The 24,273-nt window shown below is 44.0% G+C and overlaps 1 protein-coding gene across 1 annotated transcript; it reads right to left on the bottom strand.

The window, feature by feature from the left end:
* Positions 1-18,382: 18,382 nt before the first annotated feature.
* Positions 18,383-22,837, bottom strand: LOC126987615 (uncharacterized). The gene is made up of 3 exons (XM_050844738.1): positions 21,280-22,837; positions 20,471-20,722; positions 18,383-20,364 (listed from the first exon to the last, which is right to left on the bottom strand). Exons 1-3 carry the CDS (start codon positions 21,691-21,693, stop codon positions 19,453-19,455), a joined length of 1,578 nt encoding a protein of 525 aa, XP_050700695.1. The 5' UTR covers positions 21,694-22,837; the 3' UTR covers positions 18,383-19,452.
* Positions 22,838-24,273: the final 1,436 nt, after the last annotated feature.

Genomic DNA, 24,273 nt, shown 5'->3' with positions numbered 1-24,273 from the left:
ATTGTTTTGCTTTGTAGTCTTTTCAGGTTGTTTTGCTTTTTCTTGGGGGGAGGGGGAGGGGTTGCTATAGAAGCTAACAAATTTGAGGAAACTACACAGGCAATCTCTTTGGTATCTAGTGCTTCGTAAAAATCTTGACCATTGTGAAGACTAGTGTGATTTGGGCGATTACTAAAGACTGCGTTCGGCTGTAAAACTTGCCCTATGCCATGAGACGCTCCCTTACTCTGCGTTAACACACTGGGGATTAATAACAAAATAAGATATACTCGTATCACCATAACGTTACAAAGGATTAATACATACAGGAAAATGAACGGAGTAGCTTCCATGTTTGTGCTGTCACGATGAAGAGGATACGAGTTAGGGAATCAAATTGTTTCCAAAGAATGATCAATGTTTTCACACAAGCGCTGGGTCGGACGGTAACGAAACGGAAAGCACGAAAATGAATGATTTTTTTATGTATTTTTTTTACTGACAACAAAACAGACTTCGAAAAATATGAAGTTGACTCTGTAAATATTTCGTTGGGGCGAGTGTTAGCTTTCCTGCAGCGCGCGGAGCCGTCACTGATTGGCCAAACACGCAAGGCAGCCACTCACTAAAATCAACTTTATTAATAAGAGTCTGAATTGAGTTTTCCTGGATTTTTATTATGCCTCGGGATGCAGTTCATATTTCATCTGATAATTGAAAATCCGCAAAAAAGTAAGTAGACAGTTGTTTCCGCTGTCGGCAGAGTCAGTGAGGCAAAAAGCACCTGTCTTTGATGCAGACGAGAAATATGCGTAACGGTTCATTGACTCGCGATTAGATAAGTTAACGTGTCCTTGAGATAGACCGCGCGCACATGCAGCAGAAAGTAAAACTGAAAAGACGAATGATAATTTGATCTTATTTGTTAATGCTTGTCGTCTGGCAATAAATACCTAAAGAAAAATATGATGGAACACAAACTCTTGATTCACATTGGACGACTTCTCTGGCGAATGCGGTGCTGAGGCGGGAGGATATGAATTTCTTAATAAAGTTTGCAATAGCGTAAAGTATTAGAGCAAAGCTACAAAGACTGCAAAATAAGATAAATGAAAAATAAATATTTTCTCTCTCTCTCTCTCTCTCTCTCTCTCTCTCTCTCTCTCTCTCTCTCTCTCTCTCTCTCTCTCTCTCTCTCTCTCTCTCTCTCTCACACACACACACACACACATCTTTTTTCTTCTCTTTTTCTCTTCCTTTTCCCTTTTTTCTCTTCTCTTTGTTTTATTCTCTTTGTCTTCTCTCTCTCTCTCTCTCTCTCTCTCTCTCTCTCTCTCTCTCTCTCTCTCTCTCTCTCTCTCTCTCTCTCTCTCTCTCTCTCTCTCTCTCTCTCTCTAGTCAATCAGTTCATTATAGAGTCAATCAAAGCGTGTCAGAATCCCTCTCCGAAATTAGGCTCTTTGCTCGGCTTTAGGCAGCACGATGGATGGCCTGACGCGGCGGAGTGGCAGGCAATAACGCGGGGCAGCCAAGTAACGGCCACCCTTCTATTGTTCGTGAGACCTGTGATGGAAGTTTCAAAGAGGTAGGTCAAATACATATACTGGTACGTTTCTTGCCAGTTTATACGAGTTGTTATATATAAAAAAAATTAAAAAAACTGCTCAGGCCTTTTAATAGTGAGCGGTTCTTTTTTTTATCCCTAATGCCGGTTTAGTTAACTACTGTAATAAAAACTCTAGCATATAAATCCTCTTATTTTACGCAACCCGCATGCCCTTCCTCACCGTATCATTTGGTGTGAAAAGGACACTAAAGGAACTCCCCACAGCCTCACACCACTCACACACGAAAGCAACACACATTCACTCCAAAATATGCTTTAAGAAAATGTAGAAACACAGAAGATTACAAATAACTTATAATCGAGTCAAAAGAATTAATCTGGTAAAAAGAATATAAAAAAAACAATGTAGCCAAGCGAGAAAATATAAGAAAATTCACAAAGACACCGAGAAATGTCGAGTCGTAACTTTGAATCCCGCACACAAAGCCGAACACACGGGAACCTAAAAAAACAAACCATTTATAATCTCTCTCTCTCTCTCTCTCTCTCTCTCTCTCTCTCTCTCTCTCTCTCTCTCTCTCTCTCTCTCTCTCTCTCTCTCTCTCTCTCTCTCTCATATTTACATCACCCCGTATAGATGAAAGGATATTTTGCTATTAAAAACTCATAACGCGAAACGAAATTTTACTCAAAAGGCACCAGATAGTATTCATTTTTTTCATCTGTGTCACGGCGTATTTCAAGCGAGAGAAATAAATTCAGTCCATTTTTTTCCGCGTCCTTAAAAAATGTAAATGAAGTCTGCTGTCGCGCAATTAAATGCAGAAACGTCTACAAAAATACTTACATTTAGCGTTTCAGGTCAATTAGTTTTACCCCTTCTTCTGTGCAATACATATTCCTGTTATTTACATGTTTTGATCTAAATTTGGAAGAGTAATGACGCAGATACAGCCACCTCATTTTATCCGTCTCCAGCATGTTATCCTCTGAATTCTTCCCTTCTCTTGTTCTTTATTTATTTTTCCTTTTCCTTTTCTTATTTCTCTTCCTCCTATTTTACTTCGACTTCCCAGTGACTCCATCGAAATTAAGAGGCAGAGCGAAGAGCGGAGAGTGTGGAGAGAAATGGCATCAAATAACGAACGAAGAGACTATTTTCTATTTACTCTCTCTCTCTCTCTCTGACGCAACATTCCTCTATCGCATTTTTTTTCCCCCTTTGCGCCGCTTGGTTACAATTTTTTCCTTCCCTCGCGTCTTGGCTCAGTCTGCTTACGACATTCCGTCTCGATTCGCTGCCCCCGTCGGCCGCCTCCAAGTGATCCAGCTCCCTCTCGAGTCTCATTCATATACCGCGACGTCTTTCACGAGAGAGGAAATACGACGGAAATCAGAATCCTGTCAGACAAATACTCGAAGCTCGGAAAAAAATAAATATCGAAGAGGAGGCGGGAAGAAAAAACGAAGGGGCGGAGGGAAGACGAAGACGAGTAAGGGGAATCTTGAATGTGTTTTGCTCCTTGCGGCGGCTCAGTCATGTCCGGCAAAGGTTAAAGATCTGGAAGGTGAGAAATACGTGAGTGAACATTCGGGTTAGGAAAGGCATAGACACAGAGAGAAGCAGACGGGCAGCCAAAGCCGTAACCTGGAACGCGAAAAAGTGATGAACAAAAACAGGCTGGCAGACATACAAGCACTGAAAGGCAGACTGAAGGAGAGACTGACAGACGTGCAAAATCAAAACAGAGATAGACATAAAGACAGCCAGATAGACGTATGTCCATCCCCGCAGATACACAGCGAGATGATGAGAAATATCTGCATATAAACATTGACACACACACACACACACACACACACACACACACACACACACACACACACACACACACACACGCCGTTTCTCCCTCGCCTCACCTCTGTTTATCCACTTGTTTATTATATTTAACCTCTTATAATAATTTATTCTTCCACTTAAATAATAACGTATGCATTATGGGTATACACGAATAATGTATGCATGTGTTTAGGCATCTATGCATATATGTATGTTTGTTTGTAGGCATGGAAGTAACTAAGTATGTAGGCATTTATTTATCTTACTATATTTATCTGCTAATCTTATATCAGTCTATCTATGTATATACCTACATGTTTATCTTTACATCTGCGTCAGTAAGACCATCCATCTATAAGCTTAAAAATATACATCTTTCTATTATCTTTCTATCATTATCTACTGTTATCTATTCATTTTATGTATTATTCTAGTTATCAATATGTCAACCTCTGATGTATTCCCGTCTGCGTGGAGAAAACAGTCATCAACACCTGGCCAAGAGAAGCGATGGAATTTATGGAACGGGTCGAGTAAGAGCGGGGAAGACTGATCACGCGACGGACGAAGCGGAGGAGGAGGAAGCTTGTTTATGGAGCACGTATTGTTCTCGGAGGATGTCCTGGGAAGGAAGAACGATAAATGCGACCTCTTTTGATTGGCGTGACATTCCAGCATCGGGCGGAGAATGGGCGTGTGAGACGATGCCGGGTTTTCTAGCTTGCACTGGAAAAGACAACCTTCACATCACAGGAGGACCAAGAAACACGTCGCCAAGGGAAAAGTGACCCTCGGTACACGAATATCTAGGTCGCTTTTCCCTTGCTACTTGTTTCTTGTTCTTCCGCAGCTTGCCATTTCTGGAGCAAACTCGACGAAACTGATTTGTTCTTTACGTGTCTTCTCCGCCCGTTGCGTCGTGACCACCTACGCTCCCTTCCTCACACCTGGTGCTTCTTAATGATTGTTATGAAGGTTATGACATCTGATTGCGGTGGAGGTAATCAGAGCTCTTTTGTGGTTGCTTTCATTAAGAGAGGAGAGAAATAAATGATTAGTACGGTTAACTTGGTCCTGGTTGTCTGTCTATCTGTCTCCCTGACCGTCTTTCTATCTGTTTCTCTCTCTATCTGTCTATTTATATATCTCTATCCATCTATATATTTATCTATCCGTCCATCTATCTATCTTTATTTACACACACACACACACACACACACACACCTCCTCCACCAACTATACGAACACTTTGATGAGTCTACGAAGACCAATCCAGAGCTCCAGGCTTTCTGACCAAGGCTTCTCACTTCCTGTATCTTTGCAGGTATTGGTGTTGTTCTGGAAGTTGCGTTGTTATTAATGTTGCTACTCTTGTTTCTCTTCCTGGTGTTAAGTTTTCACCTATAGTTTGCTCGCCATTAGTTATGAGTTATTCTTTTTCAATTGGCATGGGAGGAGGAGAAAGGGGTAAGGGTAACCACAAGATAAGCAAAAGGAATCATCTTATTTACCATGAGGAATTACGTTATTTATTTCGGAGTTTTCTTATTTACCAGGAACCAGGAGGAAGCCTTGGCGTATGCAATGTGAGTCTAGGGAAAGGGAAAATCACCTCAGTATAGGCTTAAGCGTGTAAATGGGAAATTGGAAAGAAGGGAGACTCGGGGACATCCCAAGGAAACTGTGTGAATGCATAACGACCTAGTTTCAAGTTTCAGTCTCTTAGCTTTCTCTCTAAACAACAACGCAAGTCCATGTTACAAAGACTGAAATGTAGGCAAACTCGAGGATATCCCAATGACGACCTAGTTTCAAGTTTTAATCTCTTAGCTTTCTCTCTAAACAACAACGCAAGTCCATGTTACAAAGACTGAAATGAAGGCAAACTCGAGGACATGACAAGGAAACTGTGTGAATGCATGGCGACCTAGTTTCAAGTATTATCCTCTCAGCTTCCTCTCAGAACAATAAAACATGTCCAGGAGCTAAGGGGAATACTGGCCCACATTCCTGAACATTTCGGAGGCCCAAGCACACCTATTTGCCAAGGCTTTCGTAGGAGTAATGGGCCTTTCCTGGGGTAGTTTTATGACCCTGGTGGTAGTCTGACCCTTCTTCTGTACCATGAACCTATAAAAACACTTATTAGAACCCGATGTATCTTCTCTTCGGCCTTTGGAAACAGTTGATGTGAAAGGCGAAGAGTCTGTGAATAGCAACCAAGCGTAGTTCTCGAGCAGTGATTTTAGTAGTTATATGACCCTGGTGGTAGTCTAACCCTTCTTCTGTACCATGAACCTAAAAAAACACTTATTAGAACCCGATGTATCTTCTCTTCGGCCTTTGGAAACAGTTGATCTGAGAGGCAAAAGCGACTGCGACCAACCAATGACTTGTTAGCGCAGACCTCGAGCAGCGATCTCCCCCACGAGGCAGGTTACCAAAAGGGGATATTACACTGGGCATATTTTCCGTGGATCTTCTGTCAAACCACGATTTCCGCTAACGTGGTTCTCAATTGTTTGTTGTTATTGCTGCTGATGAAGACGGTGAAATCTACCGTAGCTTTGGGAGATCGTGGACACGTCAGAAAACCACGGAAATATGAGAACCACGTCAGCGGGAATCGTGGTTTGACTGAAGATCCACGGAAAATTTGCCCAGTGTAATAGCCCCTTGATGGAGTGCAGGGGCGACGCGACAGACGCCCCGAGCATCGCCTAAAAAACAATACTCAATTTCCTCATCCTAGTTATTGCTCGTCCCTTCCTGCTTCCTGCTTTCACCACCGCCTCCTCATAGCTTATCTCTGCTTTTTCCACTCTTTGTCCTCGTTCTCGTTCTCGGTTTCTCTCTCTCTCTCTCTCTCTCTCTCTCTCTCTCTCTCTCTCTCTCTCTCTCTCTCTCTCTCTCTCTCTCTCTCTCTCTCTCTCTCTCTCTCTCTCTCTCTCTCTCTCATCGATTTTTTGTTAATTTACATAAATGTCGTCGCTTTCTGATCCTCTCTTGTTCCCTAATTCTTCTTTCCTTTTCTTTCTTTCTTTCTTTCTTTCTTTCTTTCTTTCTTTCCTGTTATTTATCTCTCTGTCTATCTGCTTGTCTCTATCTATCTATCTATCTATCTATCACTTTACTCCCCCTTTCACTCCTCTCTCTCTCTCTCTCGCCAGCCAGACCACTCCACTCAGATATATTGCAGTTTCTAGGCCGAGGACGAACAGCGAACGCTTCACGGAAACTACACCGATTGCATCATTGCGGAAAAGATTGGTGCGTCACGTCGAGCGATGCGAAAAGGAGAGAGATTTGCATGTTCTCCTCGAAATGATCAGCAAAGTGGGTGGGTGGGAGGGCGTTGCTACGGAATCATATGAGAGTGAGTACCTTTTGTTTCACGGGGAAGGCGAGGGACACAGAGCTGAATAAAGAGTTGAAATAATGGCCTGAGTTTGGTGCTCCATTAGGAAAAACGGGAAATGAAAAAATAGAAAATGAAAACAGAAAATGAAGGAACACAAGTAATCCATCGTTCTTCAAAATCGTCGAGGGAAAGATTAAATTATTAAGTTAGTCAGTTTTAGGAGAAAAGGAATTTAAAAGGCGAGGAATTAGTATATAAGAGAGTAGGATATAGATAGATAGATAGATAGAGAGATAGATAGATAGATAGATAGATAGATAGAGAGAGAGAGAGAGAGAGAGAGAGAGAGAGAGAGAGAGAGAGAGAGAGAGAGAGTTAATTAAAGGCTTACTACATAGGGTTAACATGTTGTCAGTGTGAGTCAATCTTCTCAGCGTGATCAGAAAATCAATTATATTAAGACACGGAAATGACAGGAGCCGGGGGGGAGCGTGTCTCAGGATAGAGAGAGAGAGAGAGAGAGAGAGAGAGAGAGAGAGAGAGAGAGAGAGAGAGAGAGAGAGAGAGAGAGAGAGAGAGAGAGAGAGAGAGAGAGAGATAGAGAGAGAGAGAGAGAGAGAGAGAGAGTGTGTGTGTGTGTGTGTGTGTGTGTGTGTGTGTGTGTGTGTGAATAATAGACGCAGGACCCTCCCAGCTCTTCTCGGCTCGGCATTAATACAGATAAAGCATCGCCAGGCTGCTCCCGCGGGCGTCACGGAGGAACAAGGCGTAAAAAATGTAGCGGCAATACCATCATGAATTATTATGTTATTAACCAGCCACTCCATCACAGGCCCCAAGACTCGGAGGGTGAATTAATAAAGTTCATCAATAAGGATTAATGCGATATATATATGTGACCTTGCTCTGAAGACTCCGTTACCTCCTTATGTTCTGCGACCAGGCACCATCCCCGGGACACAGTTCTTAGGCAACGAGTTTCAAAATTAAACTCCATCTGTATTTATTGTTACTATGGCTGGTATTACAAGATACTTTGCCTTCTCACATCAGCAATATCTAAAGGTCAAAGGGGGGATCAGTCAGGTTCTAATGAGTGTTTTTTATGCTCACGGTACAGAGGAAGGGTGAAACTACCACCAGGGTCATAAAACTACCCCTGGAAATGCCCACAACTCCTACGAAAGCCTTGTCAAATATGTGTTCTTGGGCGGCGAAATGCCTCAAAATACGACCCAATGACTTTTATTTACCCAGAAATGAATATAAATGCTCACTTCCACCAAAGAATAAAGCTTGTCACAGTTCATATTTTGCAGGTATTTCCCGAGTAGCAGGAACCATCATTAAGCAGAACACAAGGCACAAACTTAGAATTCACCAGGTTAATGCCCCGACATAAACACATAATGACGACGAAGTAGAAAAGTTCCATGACGAAATAGCAATGAAGGAGAAGGAAACCCAACACACACACACACACACACACACACACACACACACACACACACACACACACACACACACACACACACTTACATTAGCACTGATGGACACTAATCGGCTTGTTGGCTGCGGAAGTAAGTACCTGAAGACACTCTTGAAAAAAGCAATGTGTCGTAACTCAGCCCGAAGGAGTGACAGCTTGTAATGGAGACTGGTTGGTTTATTGACGGTGAAAGGGGATATTTTGGGATTATTGAATACAGCAAATTGTTAACTCCGCATCGAAAGCCACCGCCGGAGAAACAAATGTGTGTTATTTAGGTTAGGTCCTCGTGGCCTTGAACGTTGCTGAAGAGTGCGGCTTATAGCTTTAATCTCGTGTCAGTCTGCAAAACATGACATCATTAAACTTATCCATAACGCTTCGGGTCTTACAGAGAAAAGGCGATTATGAAGCGTTTCCACGAGGCTTCCATAACAAGGCAAGTACGTCACGGTGTTAACGTTGGCGGTCTGGACGAAGCTGCGACTGACTGAGGGAAAAAAAAAATGCTTATGTCAACTAATAACGACGAGTGTATTCATGTGTTAATAAATGAATAAGTCTACAGTTGGTTTTATTTTTGCATCTGATTTTCCGACGAGATGAAAAAAAACATTGAACACAGTAAACACGTGATCGAAACCCCAGAAGGAAATATTGGAGTTGATAAATAAAAGACAAAGATTCCACTAACTCCACCCCACCACAAACACCACAACTTGCACCACTACCACCACCACGAACACCTCCACTACCATCACCTCTACTTGTAACACACTAACACCACCAGATCCACCACCACTACCAATACCCTACTTGTAACACCACCACCACCCCTACCTCTACTTGTACCTCCACCACCACCACCACAACCACTTCCACTTAAAACCAAAACCACCACTAACGTCACTCTATCACTACCATTAATAACACCACCCTACCACGACTCCTATGCCTACTATTAACACCACTATCACCACCACCACCACCACCATGATCGGGCCCTTCCCCCCTCGCACCTAAGGCTCATGTACGAAATACGAGATTAATTCAATTAGGCCCGGCGACTCCTGCACGTCCGCCTCCGCTGCCTTGAGATACACACACACACACACACACACACACACACACACACACACATACAGATAGATAGATAAAGAGATAGATAGATAGAGATAGATAGATATAGATAGATATAGGTACACACACACACACACACACACACACACACACACACACACACACACACATACACACACACACACACACACACACACACACACACACACACACACACACACACACACACACACACACACACACACACACACACAGGCGTAAGCAAGGAAAATTAAGATGCAAAATTGAAAGGAAGGCGAGATATGGTAAATGTAAATGCGAAAGTTGAAGAAAAAGCAAGTTCACGAGGAAATAATAAGTAACCACAACTAGTCAATACATACGCCGGGGTGCCCGTTGCCTCGCCCACCCTTGGACGCTATCCTCTGAGGTCCCTCCGAGCACGTCTCCAAGCAGGACATCTACCAGTGCTAAGTAACTCAAGGCTAGATCCACTGACTTGCTCAACATACGAACTTTGTGGGCGTTCCCTTAGGTTTCTCCACACAAGATGGCGCCACTATAAACACTTGCCTGCGCCATGACGGGCTTGGGCCGACTACCATCCTCAAGAAAGAAACGATACTAGAATTATACCGAACGAGGATGAAACAAAACTATCTTACACCCAAACAGAATACATCGAACTATCGTGAACTATCTGCAAACTAACACAGCGATAAACAAGGAAGAATAGAACAAGGCAAAACAGAAACAAACAATTAAAACAACAACAACAACGAAGACAGACAGACTGACAGATATATTGCAGAACACTTCCACTGTATCACTCTTATACCCTCCTCCTCCTCCTCCTCCTCCTCCTCCTCCTCCTTCTCTTCCTCCTCTTCTTCCTTGTCTTTCGTCTCCTCCTCCTCCTTGTCTCCCTGTCATAGTGTTACCCCTTCTCCACCTCCTCGTTCTTCTTCTTCTTCTTCTTCTTCTTCTTCTTCTTCTTCTTCTTCTTCTTCTTCTTCTGCTTCTCCTTCTATCACATTTTCCCATTTTTTCCTCCTCTTTTTCTTTCTCCTCTTCCTCCTGTTTCCCTTATTTTTCTCTTCCTTTATTTTCTGCTATATATTTTTCTTCACTTTTATCGTACTAATCCACTTCCTCCTCCTACTCTCCTTTCTTTTCCTCCTCCTCCTCCTTCTCCTCTTTCGTTTCCTACTTTTCTTCTCCTTTTCTACCTCCCCAGTTCTTTATTCTTCCTCTTTTTCACCTACTTTCACGTCGTTCTCTCCTACCCTTATTCTCCTCCTCCTCCTTCTCTTCCTTCGTTTCTTCCTCTTTCATCTAGTTTTATTCCCCATTCCCACCTTCCCTCCTTTTAATTTTAAGTTTATTCCTCTGCTCCCACAAATCTCTCCTCCTCCTCCTCCTCCTCTTGCTTCCTTTCTCCCTCTTTCATCTCCTACTTTTCTCCTCCTTTCCCATCTTATCTTCATCTGCTTTCATATCTCTCTCCTCCTACCGCACTCTCCCCTTACCATCCCGTCCTATTCCCACTCCATCCTTTCCCTCTCCTGCACTCTACGCGTCTCCCATCTCATCTCCCTCTTTGCACTAAACTTTTCTTCTTCCCTCAGGTGAGCGTCACTTAGATGATGAGTTCTGCGCCCTCGCCCGAGCCCCGACAGTCAGCACCTCCCTCTAGCGTCGCCTAAACACACCCGCGACGCACACAAACAAGTCCCCAACCTTAAGATTAATGCTGCCAAGACGGTTTGAAGTTTCTCATCTGTTTCCGTCTGTCTGTCTGGCCGTCTGTCTCTCGTCTCTCTCGTCTCTCTCTCTCTCTCTCTCTCTCTCTCTCTCTCTGATATAGTTTTGTCGTCTAAAATCTTCTTCCTCTGTCTCTCGTTTTTCTTCCTTTTCTTTAAACTTTTTCTTCGGTGGTATATGCTAAGTTAATTTTTTATATTTTCTCGACATCTCTCTCTCTCTCTCTCTCTCTCTCTCTCTCTCTCTCTCTGATATAGTTTTGTCGTCTAAAATGATCTATTCTTCCTCTGTCTCTCGTTTTTCTTCCTTTTCCTTCCATTATTTCTTTGCCCATTTCCTCAAGTTATTTTTTCTTCTCTATTCTGGACATTCATTCCTCTCTGGTTCACGCCTCGTTGGTTACTCTCTCCGTCATATTTTTGTGGCGCCTTCTCTGACGTCTTGGCTATTGTGTCTCATCCGCCAAGTTGCTCCTCGCTTTCCCATTTTCTTTTCATCAGAGCACATCACAACACGCTGAGACATGTTTGTGCCCCGTATCAGGCCTAATGAGCGACAACCTGTGTGGTAAGTATTATGTCTGTCTGTCTGTCTTTTTTTTCTTTTTTTCATTATTTTTTTTTATCTTTATTTCTCTTATTTTCTTCCTTTCTTTCTTTCCCTTTCTTCTCTTTATCTGCATTTCTCTCTTACTTCATCTTTCTTTCCTACTCTCTCTCTCTCTCTCTCTCTCTCTCTCTCTCTCTCTCTCTCTCTCTCTCTCTCTCTCTCTCTCTCTCTCTCTCAATATGTATCTCTTCCTCAATCTCTCTCGCTCTCTCCCTCCTTTTTCTCTTTAAATTTTCATCTCAGGTGGGAAAGTCAGGCTAATGATGGAGAGGTGCGGCGACAATCCATCTCATTCACCCTCGGACGCTTTTCCTCCTTCCATTTACCTCTTTCGAACACTATTTTCCGCCTCCTTTTCAACATCCTTCGCGTCCTCAAAGTTGCTTCATTTTACCTTGCAAGTCTCCCTGAAATTCCGTCCTGCTGCTTCCCCTAAGTCCCCTGCACCTTCTCGTCTTCCTCCTCCTTCTCCTCCTCCTCGTCTTCTTCCTTCATACAGCTCGTTAAGACTCCAGGTTGAATGATGGACTTTTAATTATGCTAAGCTTCCTTTTTCTCACCTCCTTCCGCAGCTCACTTTCCTCCTCCTCCTCCTCCTCTTTCTCTCCCTCCTCTTTCTCCTTCCTCTTCTCCTCCTATTTTCCTTCCTTTTTTATCTCCATATTCTGTCCTCTCCTCTTTCCGAGATAATGCATTTTTGATCCTTCTTTATATATCACTCATCTTCCTCCTCCTCCTTCTCCTCCTCCTCTTCTTCTTTTCTCTCCTATTTTTCTCCCTTTTTCTACCTCTCCTCTTTCCGGGATGATGTATTTTTGCTCCTCTTTTAAACATTACCCATCTTCAACCTCTTCCTCCTTTTCCTCTACCTTCTAGTTCATTTCTTTTTCTTCTTCCTTTTTATTCTTTTCTTTTTCTTCTTCTTGTGTTCCTTTCCCATTCTCCCTTGTTCGTGCAAATGAAGCCGAGCCAGAAGTGGTTTCGTAGTCTGTGTGAGTCGAAGCTGAACGAGTAAGTCTCTCTCTCTCTCTCTCTCTCTCTCTCTCTCTCTCTCTCTCTCTCTCTCTCTCTCTCTCTCTCTCTCTCTCTCTCTCTCTCTCTCTCTCTCTCTCTCTCTCTCTCTCTCACCGTGTCCGTTCTTTTCTCATAAAACAAAAGCCAGGAAGAATGTTTGCATCTTGCCCAACCTCCTGACAGGAAAGACTCGCTTCGCTGTGCACTGAGGAGGAGGAGCGCGCGCCAGTGGCTCCTCGCGTGGAATACAGGCAAGGAAAACCGAGGTAATACAACTGTGGAGAAGCACCTCCCGAGAAACGAGGAACGTCACACAGCAGCCTCCTAGGTGTGGCAGGAAGAGAATGAGAGAAAGAAAAAAAGGAAGGAACGGAGATTGCTACTAGAATCCGACGTGCGTTGAATGTTTAATTACGACTTCAGAGTGTACAATCATCACGCCGCTTTGACAACACGTCGCGCCAGCTCCCTAAGTCTGTGTGGAGAGTAAGCAAGGGGAAAAAACTTTATCACTCTCCCCTCTGGCGCGCCCGCTGAATACATTTCGTCCGCTGCTGGCTGGCGGAAAGGGACAGCAACGGAGATGTAATATGTACCTTGCAGCGAGTGTGTGTGTGTGTGTGTGTGTGTGTGTGTGTGTGTGTGTGTGTACCGTGAGTCAGGTAGTCTCCCAGCACGCACATCTGGTCGGCATATAAAGCTGAACGGCGCCCCATCCTCGACACACGGAAGCGAGGTTTGCATACTGAGGGCTTTGACACGGGGCCGGAGGGAAGGGGAGAGGCGCAAGGAACAGCGAGGGGCACCAGATAAAACACGAAGACAAACAGACAGCAAAACGTTCTGGAGGTCACATACCGATTCAGTGCGTTGCGGCTTTCACTATTAAAACGAAAGCAAGAAACAGGAAGAGACACGAGATAAGAGCACGAACATAGACAGCTCAGAACAGCAAAACATTCTGGAGGTCACACAGTCAAGTCGTCGGGGTTTTCACTATCAAAGCAAAGAGGGAAACCCAAGAAGATAAACAGCAAGGAACAGCAAAGCGTCTGTGGGGCATATACCGGTTCAATTCGTTAGGGCTTTAACTGTCAAAACAAAGATGGACAACAGCAAGGAACAGCAAAACGTCTGATCAACACAAACTTTCCATTGAAACAAAAAAGCAACACATCCGAGGCAAGTTGCTATATTGGTTTACTCTCCTCAGTTACCACCTCCCTGCCCCCTCAAAAAATGACCGTCAACTTAACGTACGTAAAAAATGGGCACTGAGATTTATCTATTAACCTGGCGACAAATATGACTGAAAATTAAAGACGAGACAGAACGACGGAATAGAGTCTTAGTAATCTATCATGTTCTGAGGAAAGATTATACTGTAGACTGACGTAAAGTAGAAATTCAGTCTTTAAAATGTGCACCCTGAGAACTTAATAAGAATGTCAGCTTGAGGAGGATGATATTCAAGCGAGAGGCGGAGAGGAGGAACACAACTTGGGAAAACTAATATTTGGGGTCCAAGTGCGGGTCTGGCTGGCTGGGCGGCCCTCGCACGGAGCTGGAGCATCACAACAATGATACAATAATACTTTCCAGGCTTATAACAGGCACTAGTACGACTAACCGGCCATCCACCAAACACGCCAGCCAGCCAGCTACCCACCCATCCAGCACGCCAGCGAGTCCACCAACACGCCAGCCAGCCAGTCACCTCTTCAGCCGTTCAGCCAGACAGACATTACAAGAGTTACGTTAACCTTCTTTCACTGCAAAACATTTAGCTCCATGGAATATCAAATAGCTACAAACCGTTTGCACAAAGACTCAAACTATTTGTTCAAACGTTGAATGCAGCTTTGGCTCTGAGTGATGCAACAATACTCTGAGGAAAAAAAACGAAAAAAAAAGATGAACGACGAGCCAGGAAACGATCAAGTAAAGAATTACTGTGTAGGCAATCGTGTTTCCCAGAACGTGCTGCGTTTGTAAAAGAGTTCCGAGTCCAGCGTGCAGTGAGATCGCTATAGCTTGAAATTAATTAAAAGACAGGCCTTGGCCATATTAAATTTTCTGGAACGAGTAACCTCTCTCTCTCTCTCTCTCTCTCTCTCTCTCTCTCTCTCTCTCTCTCTCTCTCTCTTGATGATACGCAGGACTGTTGGGGATATTTAAAAGTAGCTCCATTATATAGTTACGAGCGAAGTTGGTCCTCGTGAAGATTGGCAACTTTCCCATTACGACGAGACTGCCGTGTGCTCAGGGAAACGTTCATGAGGCTGCAAATCTATTATCATCATTTCGCTCCGTATTGCTGAGTTCACACGCTCACCTGGAAATGAGTAGCACGTGCATGTATACCTGAGCCTGCCTTACCTGTAAACACACACACACACACACACACAGTTGGAAATATCATAAACATATTCCCCAATCCCCAATTATTTTTACAGTGCATTAACGTTTTGGTATTGCTTAAAGATTTCGGCCTTCCGCGGAGGGACCCTGGGACTGTGACGGATGGCGCCCCAGGTAGAAGGTCTGTCGACGAGGATTGGCGTGTCTGATTTTCCTCACTTGCCCTAAGCAGCTTTCCCCCCAACACCTAATGTACAAAATTAGCCACAATTCTACTTTTCCATCCACGTGCCGTGTTATACTCTAATTTAGCATTATTACCCCCACCCTCATAATCTTACATGAGAAATAAACTTACAGAAACGCAAACACTTACCCATCCGTGCGAGAAGACGAAGCAGTCCCGAAAAAAAGAGACAATGGTATTAAAAACAAGAATTAAATCACATCACCCAATTTTTTTTTCTAAAGCATATGAAAAGGAGAAATAACGAGAAGATAAATAAACATGTTAAAAAAAGACTTTCGCCGCAGAGGTCAAGGCATCGTCAGCCCTGAAGACATAATGCTGCACAAACAATACTGATCTCGAAATTATATTGTTCCCCCTACGACAGACGGCACGCTGAGGGACGAAAATAGGGGGATAAACAACCTCGCTGGCAACTAACCAGGCCTGGATAAACAAACGACGCCATCTTGTGACGTCATGGGGCAATAGTAGTAGTAGTAGTAGTAGTAGTAGTAATAGTAGTAGTTTGACAATGATGACTATAATAATAATAATATCAACATAATACTAACAGCGACGGACAGCGGGGCGTTCATGTAGCCTCACTTCCCCTCAAAACACCTCCAGCGAAATTAATCAGGAACACACTCTCCTGGGTACACCGTGATGACCTCCTCCCCCTGTACTCATGATAATAATAATAATAATAACAGTTGTAGTAGTAGTGATGATGATGATAATAATAATAATAATAATAATAATAATAATAATAATAATAATAATAAAGTGACAAAAAAGATGAAAATGGGTCATCGGAAGAAAATAAATTAATAAGAAAGTTAAAAAGTGGGATTAACAAAAGTGAATAAGAACAGAAAGAACAAAAACACATATAACAAACAATAGAAAACGTAAGCATGGCATCCCAATGACCTTCACCCTTCATGATACAGAAACAAAAACAAAAAATACATCAAAAACAAAATAATCAAAATAAAGCAAAAAAATGGCAACAAAAAGTTCATCAATTAACGTCACTAAACAAACAGATCAAACTACAGCAGATCCCTTAAACAAAATAAATTATAAAGTTGAAATGTTATAGAAAAATAAAGTAAATTAAGGCTCAGCCGAAACAATACAGCCAAAGAAAACAACGTAAAACCAAAACATAAACGTATTTAACCCGGTAGCTGCGGGGGTCATGTGTCTTAGGTTAGGTTAAGTTAGGTTAGGTTAAAGACCCTCTAAGCAAAATAATGAACAAGAATCATCACTCACGCAAACCATTTCATAATATATCAACGCATGTGTGATCAGTTTGTGCATCATCTCTTTTGGGAGGTTTATATCATGGCAGAAATTTGGCCCATCGCTGGTACACGGTAAAGCCGCAAATTTGGCCCGTCGCTGCTACACGGTAAAGTCACAAATTTGGCCCGTCGCTGGTACACGGTAAAGCCACAAATTTGGCCCGTCGCTGGTACACGGTAAAGCCACAAATTTGGCCCATCGCTGGTACACGGTAAAGCCACAAATTTGGCCCGTCGCTGCTGCCGGGCTAATAAAAAGAAAAGGCAAACCAAACTTAGTAAATCCAAAACAAAACAGTATCAGGGCAACAAAATAACCATCACGAAGAGGCCACGAAAAAATAAGGACACCACCACTTAAATAACAACTCTATCACACACACTACTATAAAAAGGAAAACCATCACAAGCTCCATCACGGGGACTATCACGAACACTTCTACAATAACAGCACTCACGGAAAAGCACTAATAAAAAGCGCCACCACAACGAGCCCGTCCATTCATTCTCCTCGCCGGCCCTCGCTCAAGCTCCTCCACTCTCGGTGCCTCCAGTATTGTTGTCGCTCGTCCTGGAAAAGTGTCTCGCCATCCCTGGGAACGACGAGAGCAGAACGAGCGACGGAAAGCACTGACGAGAGAGAGAGAGAGAGAGAGAGAGAGAGAGAGAGAGAGAGAGAGAGAGAGAGTGTTGCAATATGTGTTTGTAACAATAAAGAAAGAAGTAAAAAGGAGAGAGAGAGAGAGAGAGAGAGAGAGAGAGAGAGAGTGCTTATGTGCGTTTCGGGAATTTTAACACACAAACATTTTATTTCTCCCTTTTCAGATCGAGTGGCGAACAGAGAGTCACCGAAATACACACACACACGCACATTTTTCGGGTTCATGGTATTTGCCAAAACTGCCGAGTCAGCCTACCGCCACCAAAGTCAGATACGAGAAAAACATACAGTTGGAATTCGTGTTGGGGTCGGGGAGTCTCCGCGTTTTCTGTGTCCGGATCTTCGCGGGGAGACTGCGCAGGCGAGGAGGCGGCCGCGGCTTGGTGATATTATTGCCATTCTTTTCGCTCCGTGGCAATATAGAACTTTCTTTGAGTTTGAAATTTACAAAGAAAAATATTTGTTATGATGGAAATTGTTATGATGAGAATAAAAACGATAATGATGAGGATTGAATGATAAAAAATATTATTATTATCATCATTATTATTATTATTATTATTATTATTATTATTAGTAGTAGTAGTAGTAGTAGTAGTAGTAGTAGTAGTAGTAGTAGTAGTATCATTATTATTATTATTATTATTATTATTATTATTATTATTATTCAGAGGAGGAAGAACAGAAAAGTACGAATAGCAACACCATATTAACAGCAACATAAAAAACACATCAGCAGCAACACAAACCTTAACAACAACAACAACAACTACTGCTACTACTACTACTACTACTACTACTACTACTTCTACTACTCGTTTTTGTTATTCTTCGAGACGTGAGGAATATGAGGAAAACATAAGAGGTCCACATAATATCTTTAACTATTTAGACGCCTGGAAAAATGTAATGCCCACCAAATTACTATTCATGCACATCGCTGCATTACGCATAGCTCTGTCGGCAGGCTGGCAGTGTTTTGCGTTTGGGATATTGCTCCGCTTATTATCGCGCACACTCATAAATGTCGGGATGGCTGGCAACCTCAAAATTAGTGGAATGCTGAATACTTGTCAATGGCTGGTGACTAAATGCATACACAAACCCTCACACCGGCTTTGATACAGTTTATTTAACACGGAAGTGAAGTGAATGCCCTGATTGGCTCGGTACAAAACAACAGATATGAGAGAACATTTGGGACAGGAATATGTACAGTTTATATACTCTTCACGTTTTAGCGTTCCGTACCTCCTCTATTTTGTGCCGGAACGCATATGTGAGCGTTGTGTTTAAAATATAGAAAATACTGTTGTGTTGCTTAATGACGAGCATCAGCTGGGGCGGGGACAAAGTGAGAGCTCTAGTGTAAATAGAGGGAAAAAAACATTGGTCACTGGACTCTTGAGACGGTGATAGGATAAAAAAAATAGTTAACTCGTGGTTGGGTGGATAAAATTTGAGGCGTGAATATGTATACTTCCCTAACGGCGTGTGTGTGATGCTTGGGCGAGTGTTTACGAGTGTAGGAGCTTGGAAATGATGATAAGTTTGTGACTCTTGTTTGGAGGGGAAAATGTGAACGAATGTAGAATTTCCATGCGAGTGAGTTGAGCTTATAGGAAAATATTTAAATATGTGTTGTTTGTGAAATGACCGTATTTGCAGATGATTGAAATATATACAAATGTGACTTACTGAATGTGCCTCCGGTGTGCTTGATGCTGAATTCAGGGAAGGAGTATTTGCAAACGTGTAGCTGATGAAGTGCAAGATAAAGCTCTGTCCATGTGTATTGCTGATAGAAATGTATAAACCAGAGTAGCAATAGTTGAAGTGTTCTGAGTGGGGGACGATATAGTCTATAGTCAATAATTAGCTGATTGAAGTTACATTCATATGAGTGGGTGAAGGAAGTGCAGGTTACAGACCCATAGATGAAATAAAAAATGGAAGGGTATGTATATAAACGCGTATGTATAACTGTATGGCTGCAGCAAATACATAACATCTAATCTTTTTTTCATGGAGAGTAACAGAGAAAAAATATCACAATAACAACTCAAAAGCTTATACTCAGCGTTCACCATCATAGATAAACATTAAATAATCCAATATTCTTCAGACTCGATAACAACACATGCAGCTCCAAAGTCTTTCCAGCCAGCACAGTGTTAAGGCCTCACACATCACCTTCACCCTCATCACCACCACCTGCATCACCGCCACCAACACCACCAGCTTCCTCTTCCATCCCCTGCACACCCTCGCTTCTCCTCCCTATCACCCGCAGCCTCTCTCTAAGAAGCTCTTCCTCCAGCAAAAGAATCCTCATCCTCGCGGCGTGTTCCTTTGCCTTCGCCTCAGACTCCTCCTTCAGCACCTTCATCCTCAGGTGGTGTTCCTGCTCGGCCTGGGTGGCGTGTAGGTCGGGGCAGCAGCAGTTGTAATGGCGGGAGGTCAGGCTGCTCCCACACCCTCTAAACCGCCCCACGTCACTCACGCCTTCCAGTTTGGGTCTCTTTGCGGACATGGACATAAGATCTGCCTCACCGCTGGCCCCAGGATGCGTCCGTGAGGGGAGCCCATGAGGTAGGACATGCGGGGAAGGTGAAGACTGGAACGGAAGAAAGATAGGGATTTTGGGGGAGGGCGCCCGGTGGTTTGTGCTGCCGGGAACGCCAGAGCTGTGGACTCGGGAGGCGGGAGGCGCAAAAGTCTGGCCCGCCGAGGTAAAAGAATGGAAGGGCCTTTGTGTTGTCCCGTCCTGGTGGTGCTGTTGCCCATTTGAATCTATCCCTGCTGCTCCACCTGCTAGAAACCCTTGCTGCTGGGATGAAGAAGTGGGGGTTTCAGACGATGGGCGCGGAGAGGTCAAGCCAGGGTTCGCAAAAATATCCAGAGATGACTCCCCCTCCTCAATGTTTTCTCCCGCCGCCTCCTCTTTCTCCTCTTCCTCCGCCTCCTCCTCCTCTTCCTCCTCCTCGGCCTTCTGCAGCTGGCACTCCGGGGAGGCTGCAAAGGTGTGGTCCTGAGGCTCATCCTTCACCTCCATGTCCGTGGCGAGTCCTTCCTCGAGGGACACCTGCATCACCTGACGAAGGAGACTCAATTAGGCTCTCTCACACACACACACACACACACACACACACACACACACACACACACACACACACACACACACACACACACACACACACCTGTTCGGGGGTCAAGAGGGTCGTGTCCATGTGAGAGTTCATGGGCTTCATGGTGCCATCGCCGCTCAGGGTGTGGCCGGGCGGCGTGAGGGCGTGGCTGAAGTTGTCGATCACGGCCAGACGCTGCAGGTGGCGCCGCTGGTGCTGCATTTGCTGGTGGAGGAGGCCGAGCAGCATCTCCGATATAGGGTCGGGGTCAGGGGGAGGCACACCGCTCGCCACCTCCGCCAGACGAGCCTCATAACGCCGCGCCTGGGTGGAGATGCGTGACTGAAGGACGTGACAAGTATTCAAGCTTTTTATTTCTGTCAAGGCAACTGTTACTGTTCTATTGATGTTTTAGGGGAGAGTTTTGCAGTGAAGTTAATGTTTATTTCAATTAGTTTATAACCTAGTATAGTATGAGGTGTAATTATTAGCTGTACAATTTATCGCTAACTTGAATATTGAATCTCTCTCTCTCTCTCTCTCTCTCTCTCTCTCTCTCTCTCTCTCTCTCTCTCTCTCTCTCTCTCTCTCTCTCTCTCTCTCTCTCTCTCTCTCTCTCTCTCTCTCTCTCTCTCTCTCTCTCTCTCTCTCTCTCTCTCTCTCTCTCTCTCTCTCTCTCTCTCTCTCTCTCTCTCTCTCTCTCTCTCTCTCTCTCTCTCTCTCTCTCTCTCTCTCTCTCTCTCTCTCTCTCTCTCTCTCTCTCTCTCTCTCTCTCTCTCTCTCTCTCTCTCTCTCTCTCTCTCTCTCTCTCTCTCTCTCTCTCTCTAAGTGTGTATGTATGTATCTGTCTATCAATCTATCTATCTGTCTATTCATTATACCTTCGCCTTCATGTTTTTGTACAACGTCTGGATCTGCTGGCGGGATCGAGGGGCAAGGGTCTGCGCGTTGAACTGCCTCGTAACTTCGTCCCATAGCTCCGACTTCCTGATGATCGTCTGGGCGTCATTCTCCCTCGCATCCAGCACACCCATGTGAGTCGCCAGCGCCCCCAGCAGGAGTGAGCGCTCTGCTGACGATGCGCTGCTGCTTCTGCTTCCCATGCTGATCCCAGTGAGGCTGTTCATGCCCAGGTAGCCACTCCCACCGCTGACTAATCCTGGTATTCCTCCTCCCACTCCTCCTCCGCCACCACCGCTCATGTTATTGTTGTTGATGGTGGTGGTGGTGGTGGTGGTTGCGTGTATGAGGTTTCCAAGTCCTGGTTTATTCGGTGCTAACATGAGTCCTTCCATTGGCTGGTTTCGCTGATGTTCTTTTGTTTTTTTGTTGTTTTTTTGGGGGGGTGATATTTGGTCTTGTTGTTGGTGTTGATTTTCTTGTATTTCTGTTAATTTTCTCTCTTCTATATACTTTTTTTTCTCTCTCTTTTCTTTCGCTCTCTCTCTCTCTCTTGATTTGTGACTATTTTTTTTGTTTACTATTTCTTGTTTAGTCTTCTTCTTCTTCTTCTTTTTCTTTCTCTTTTGTGCTTTACTTTTTTGCTCGTATTCTTTATCTTTTTCTTCTTCCTCAAGTGTCACCTTCCACTTATCCTCTTGTGGCTCTTTTATAACTAAGTTTCCCTTCACCTTGTGGTCCTCCGTTTTCTTTCACTCCTTCGGCTGACGCCCAATAACAAACCCTTTTCCTATAACTTATTTTCTGCTCCAACACACACACGAGGCCGCTTCATCCATATTAGAGTCTGTAGCACCAATACAAATTTCTGGTTACCATTTAAGACATACGTTTACCCCAGATTGCAACCAATAAAGAAGCAGCGCCAGGGGGTAGTAGCGATATGTAGCCGTGGTGGACGCAGACACGTGCAAGAAAACAACAGGACACTCGATAACAACAGGACACTCGATAATGACAAAAGTTCAGGCCCGGAATGTCGGAAACTCAAATTAAAACCACGACAGCTCTCACGGCCAGCGTCACATATCATACCACCACCACCACCACCACCATGTAGCAGATATTATGGACAGTTAGGAAGAGTATACAACACCCACAGACACCACCACCACGTCACAAAAACTATACCACTACAGGCACCACCACCACCACCACCACAGCCGATGACGCAGCCAATTACCACCACCACAAACACCGCCACGACCACAATAACGACCAGGTAGCAGGATCACGACCCCATGGAGCCTGCGGAGTCGTTGGTGCGGGTACACAGGTGCAGGGACAGGTACGGAAAGTGCGGTGCAGTGGTACACGGGTACACGACCAGAGCAGCGGTGCACGGAACACTAGCGGCTGTGAGGGTCGGGTATCGAGCTAGCTGTCCTTATCTCGACACGCTATCTCACCTATCGAGCAGTCCTGTGATAGCAAGGGTAGATAACACTCCCCCTGCCGCCGCCGCCTCCGCCTCCTCCTACCACTGCCCCCTCTCCTCCTCCCTCCGCTCCTCCTCCCCACCACACACACACACACATTTGGATATGTCGGGAGGCCCCTGTACCTGCATGGCGGGGAGGGCGGTGCTGGGGTGTATACATGACGTGAGTGTGAGGGGAGAGGAAAATGGAGCGAGGAAGGGAGGGAGTGAGGGAGGGCGGGGACGGGGAAGGTTTGAAACGAAAACACATAATATGCACAATGTTACTCTTTTTTTTTTCTTTATTTGCAAGTAAATGTGGCTGAATGTACTACTGTCATACTTGCAATAAGCAGTATATTTTTGCGTGTGTGCATTTGGTGAGTTCTTTTAAATTTCCTTAATATATCTATAAATAAAAGTTGATGAAATATGTTGAAACGAAATCACACACACACACACACACACACACACACACACACACACACACACACACACACACACACACACATTAGGACTAACGTTGCCTCGACTAATAACATTTATATATTCATCTGATAACATACGATAGCGAACACACACACACACACACACACACACACACACACACACACACACACACACAATATGTACAGAACTATTAGATTCAAGTAAACATAAATAAATCAATATATATCTGTATGTATATAGTTATGTATGTATGTATGTATGTATGTATGTATGTATGTAGGCTATGTATGTATCTAATTATTCCGCTCTCCCTATCTATCTATTTATCTACCTATGTTTATATATGTCTATTTGTCTATCTATCTATCTACCAATCTATCACTATCTATCTATCTACCCATCTATCGACATCTATCTATCTATCAGTCAGTCAGTCAGTCAGTCAGTCTGTCTGTCTCTCTCTCTCTCTCTCTCTCTCTCTCTCTCTCTCTCTCTCTCTCTCTCTCTCTCTCTCTTCATCTATCCTATCTATCTATCTACCTATCTATTCATCAATCTATCTTATATATGAATACATACATAAATACACATATATAAAGTCGTACATAGATTTACCAGTGTGCACATGAATGTATACTGCATTGTAATCCTCCAGCGCTGCTTATGAATAATGGCGAACATAAATAACAAACACCTCCCAAGAGACGCGACGCTCGCAGACTTAAGAGGAACTTGTATAAATAATTAATCTCTCTCTCTCTCTCTCTCTCTCTCTCTCTCTCTCTCTCTCTCTCTCTCTCTCTCTCTCTCTCTCTCTCTCTCTCTCTCTCTCTCTCTCTCTCTCTCTCTCTCAAGTTCCTTCTCTTCTCAGTCCATCTGCTCGCCTCCACACACGGCTTCACCTTCACCTCACGCCTTTAACTCAGAGAAATCCCTCCCAGCCGCGTCGCCCCAGCCAAGTAAACACGCTCAGCCTTAACTTCCCAGAGCTGCTATCACACCCCCGGAGGCTCCCAGCGGCCCTCGTCCCTGAATGCTTCTGAGA

The sequence above is a fragment of the Eriocheir sinensis genome, chromosome 65 (genome assembly GCF_024679095.1).
Source record: "Eriocheir sinensis breed Jianghai 21 chromosome 65, ASM2467909v1, whole genome shotgun sequence".
Lineage (NCBI taxonomy): Eukaryota > Metazoa > Arthropoda > Malacostraca > Decapoda > Varunidae > Eriocheir > Eriocheir sinensis.
Note: the sequence above shows the minus strand (reverse complement) of the source record. Positions and strands in the feature narration are given on the sequence as shown.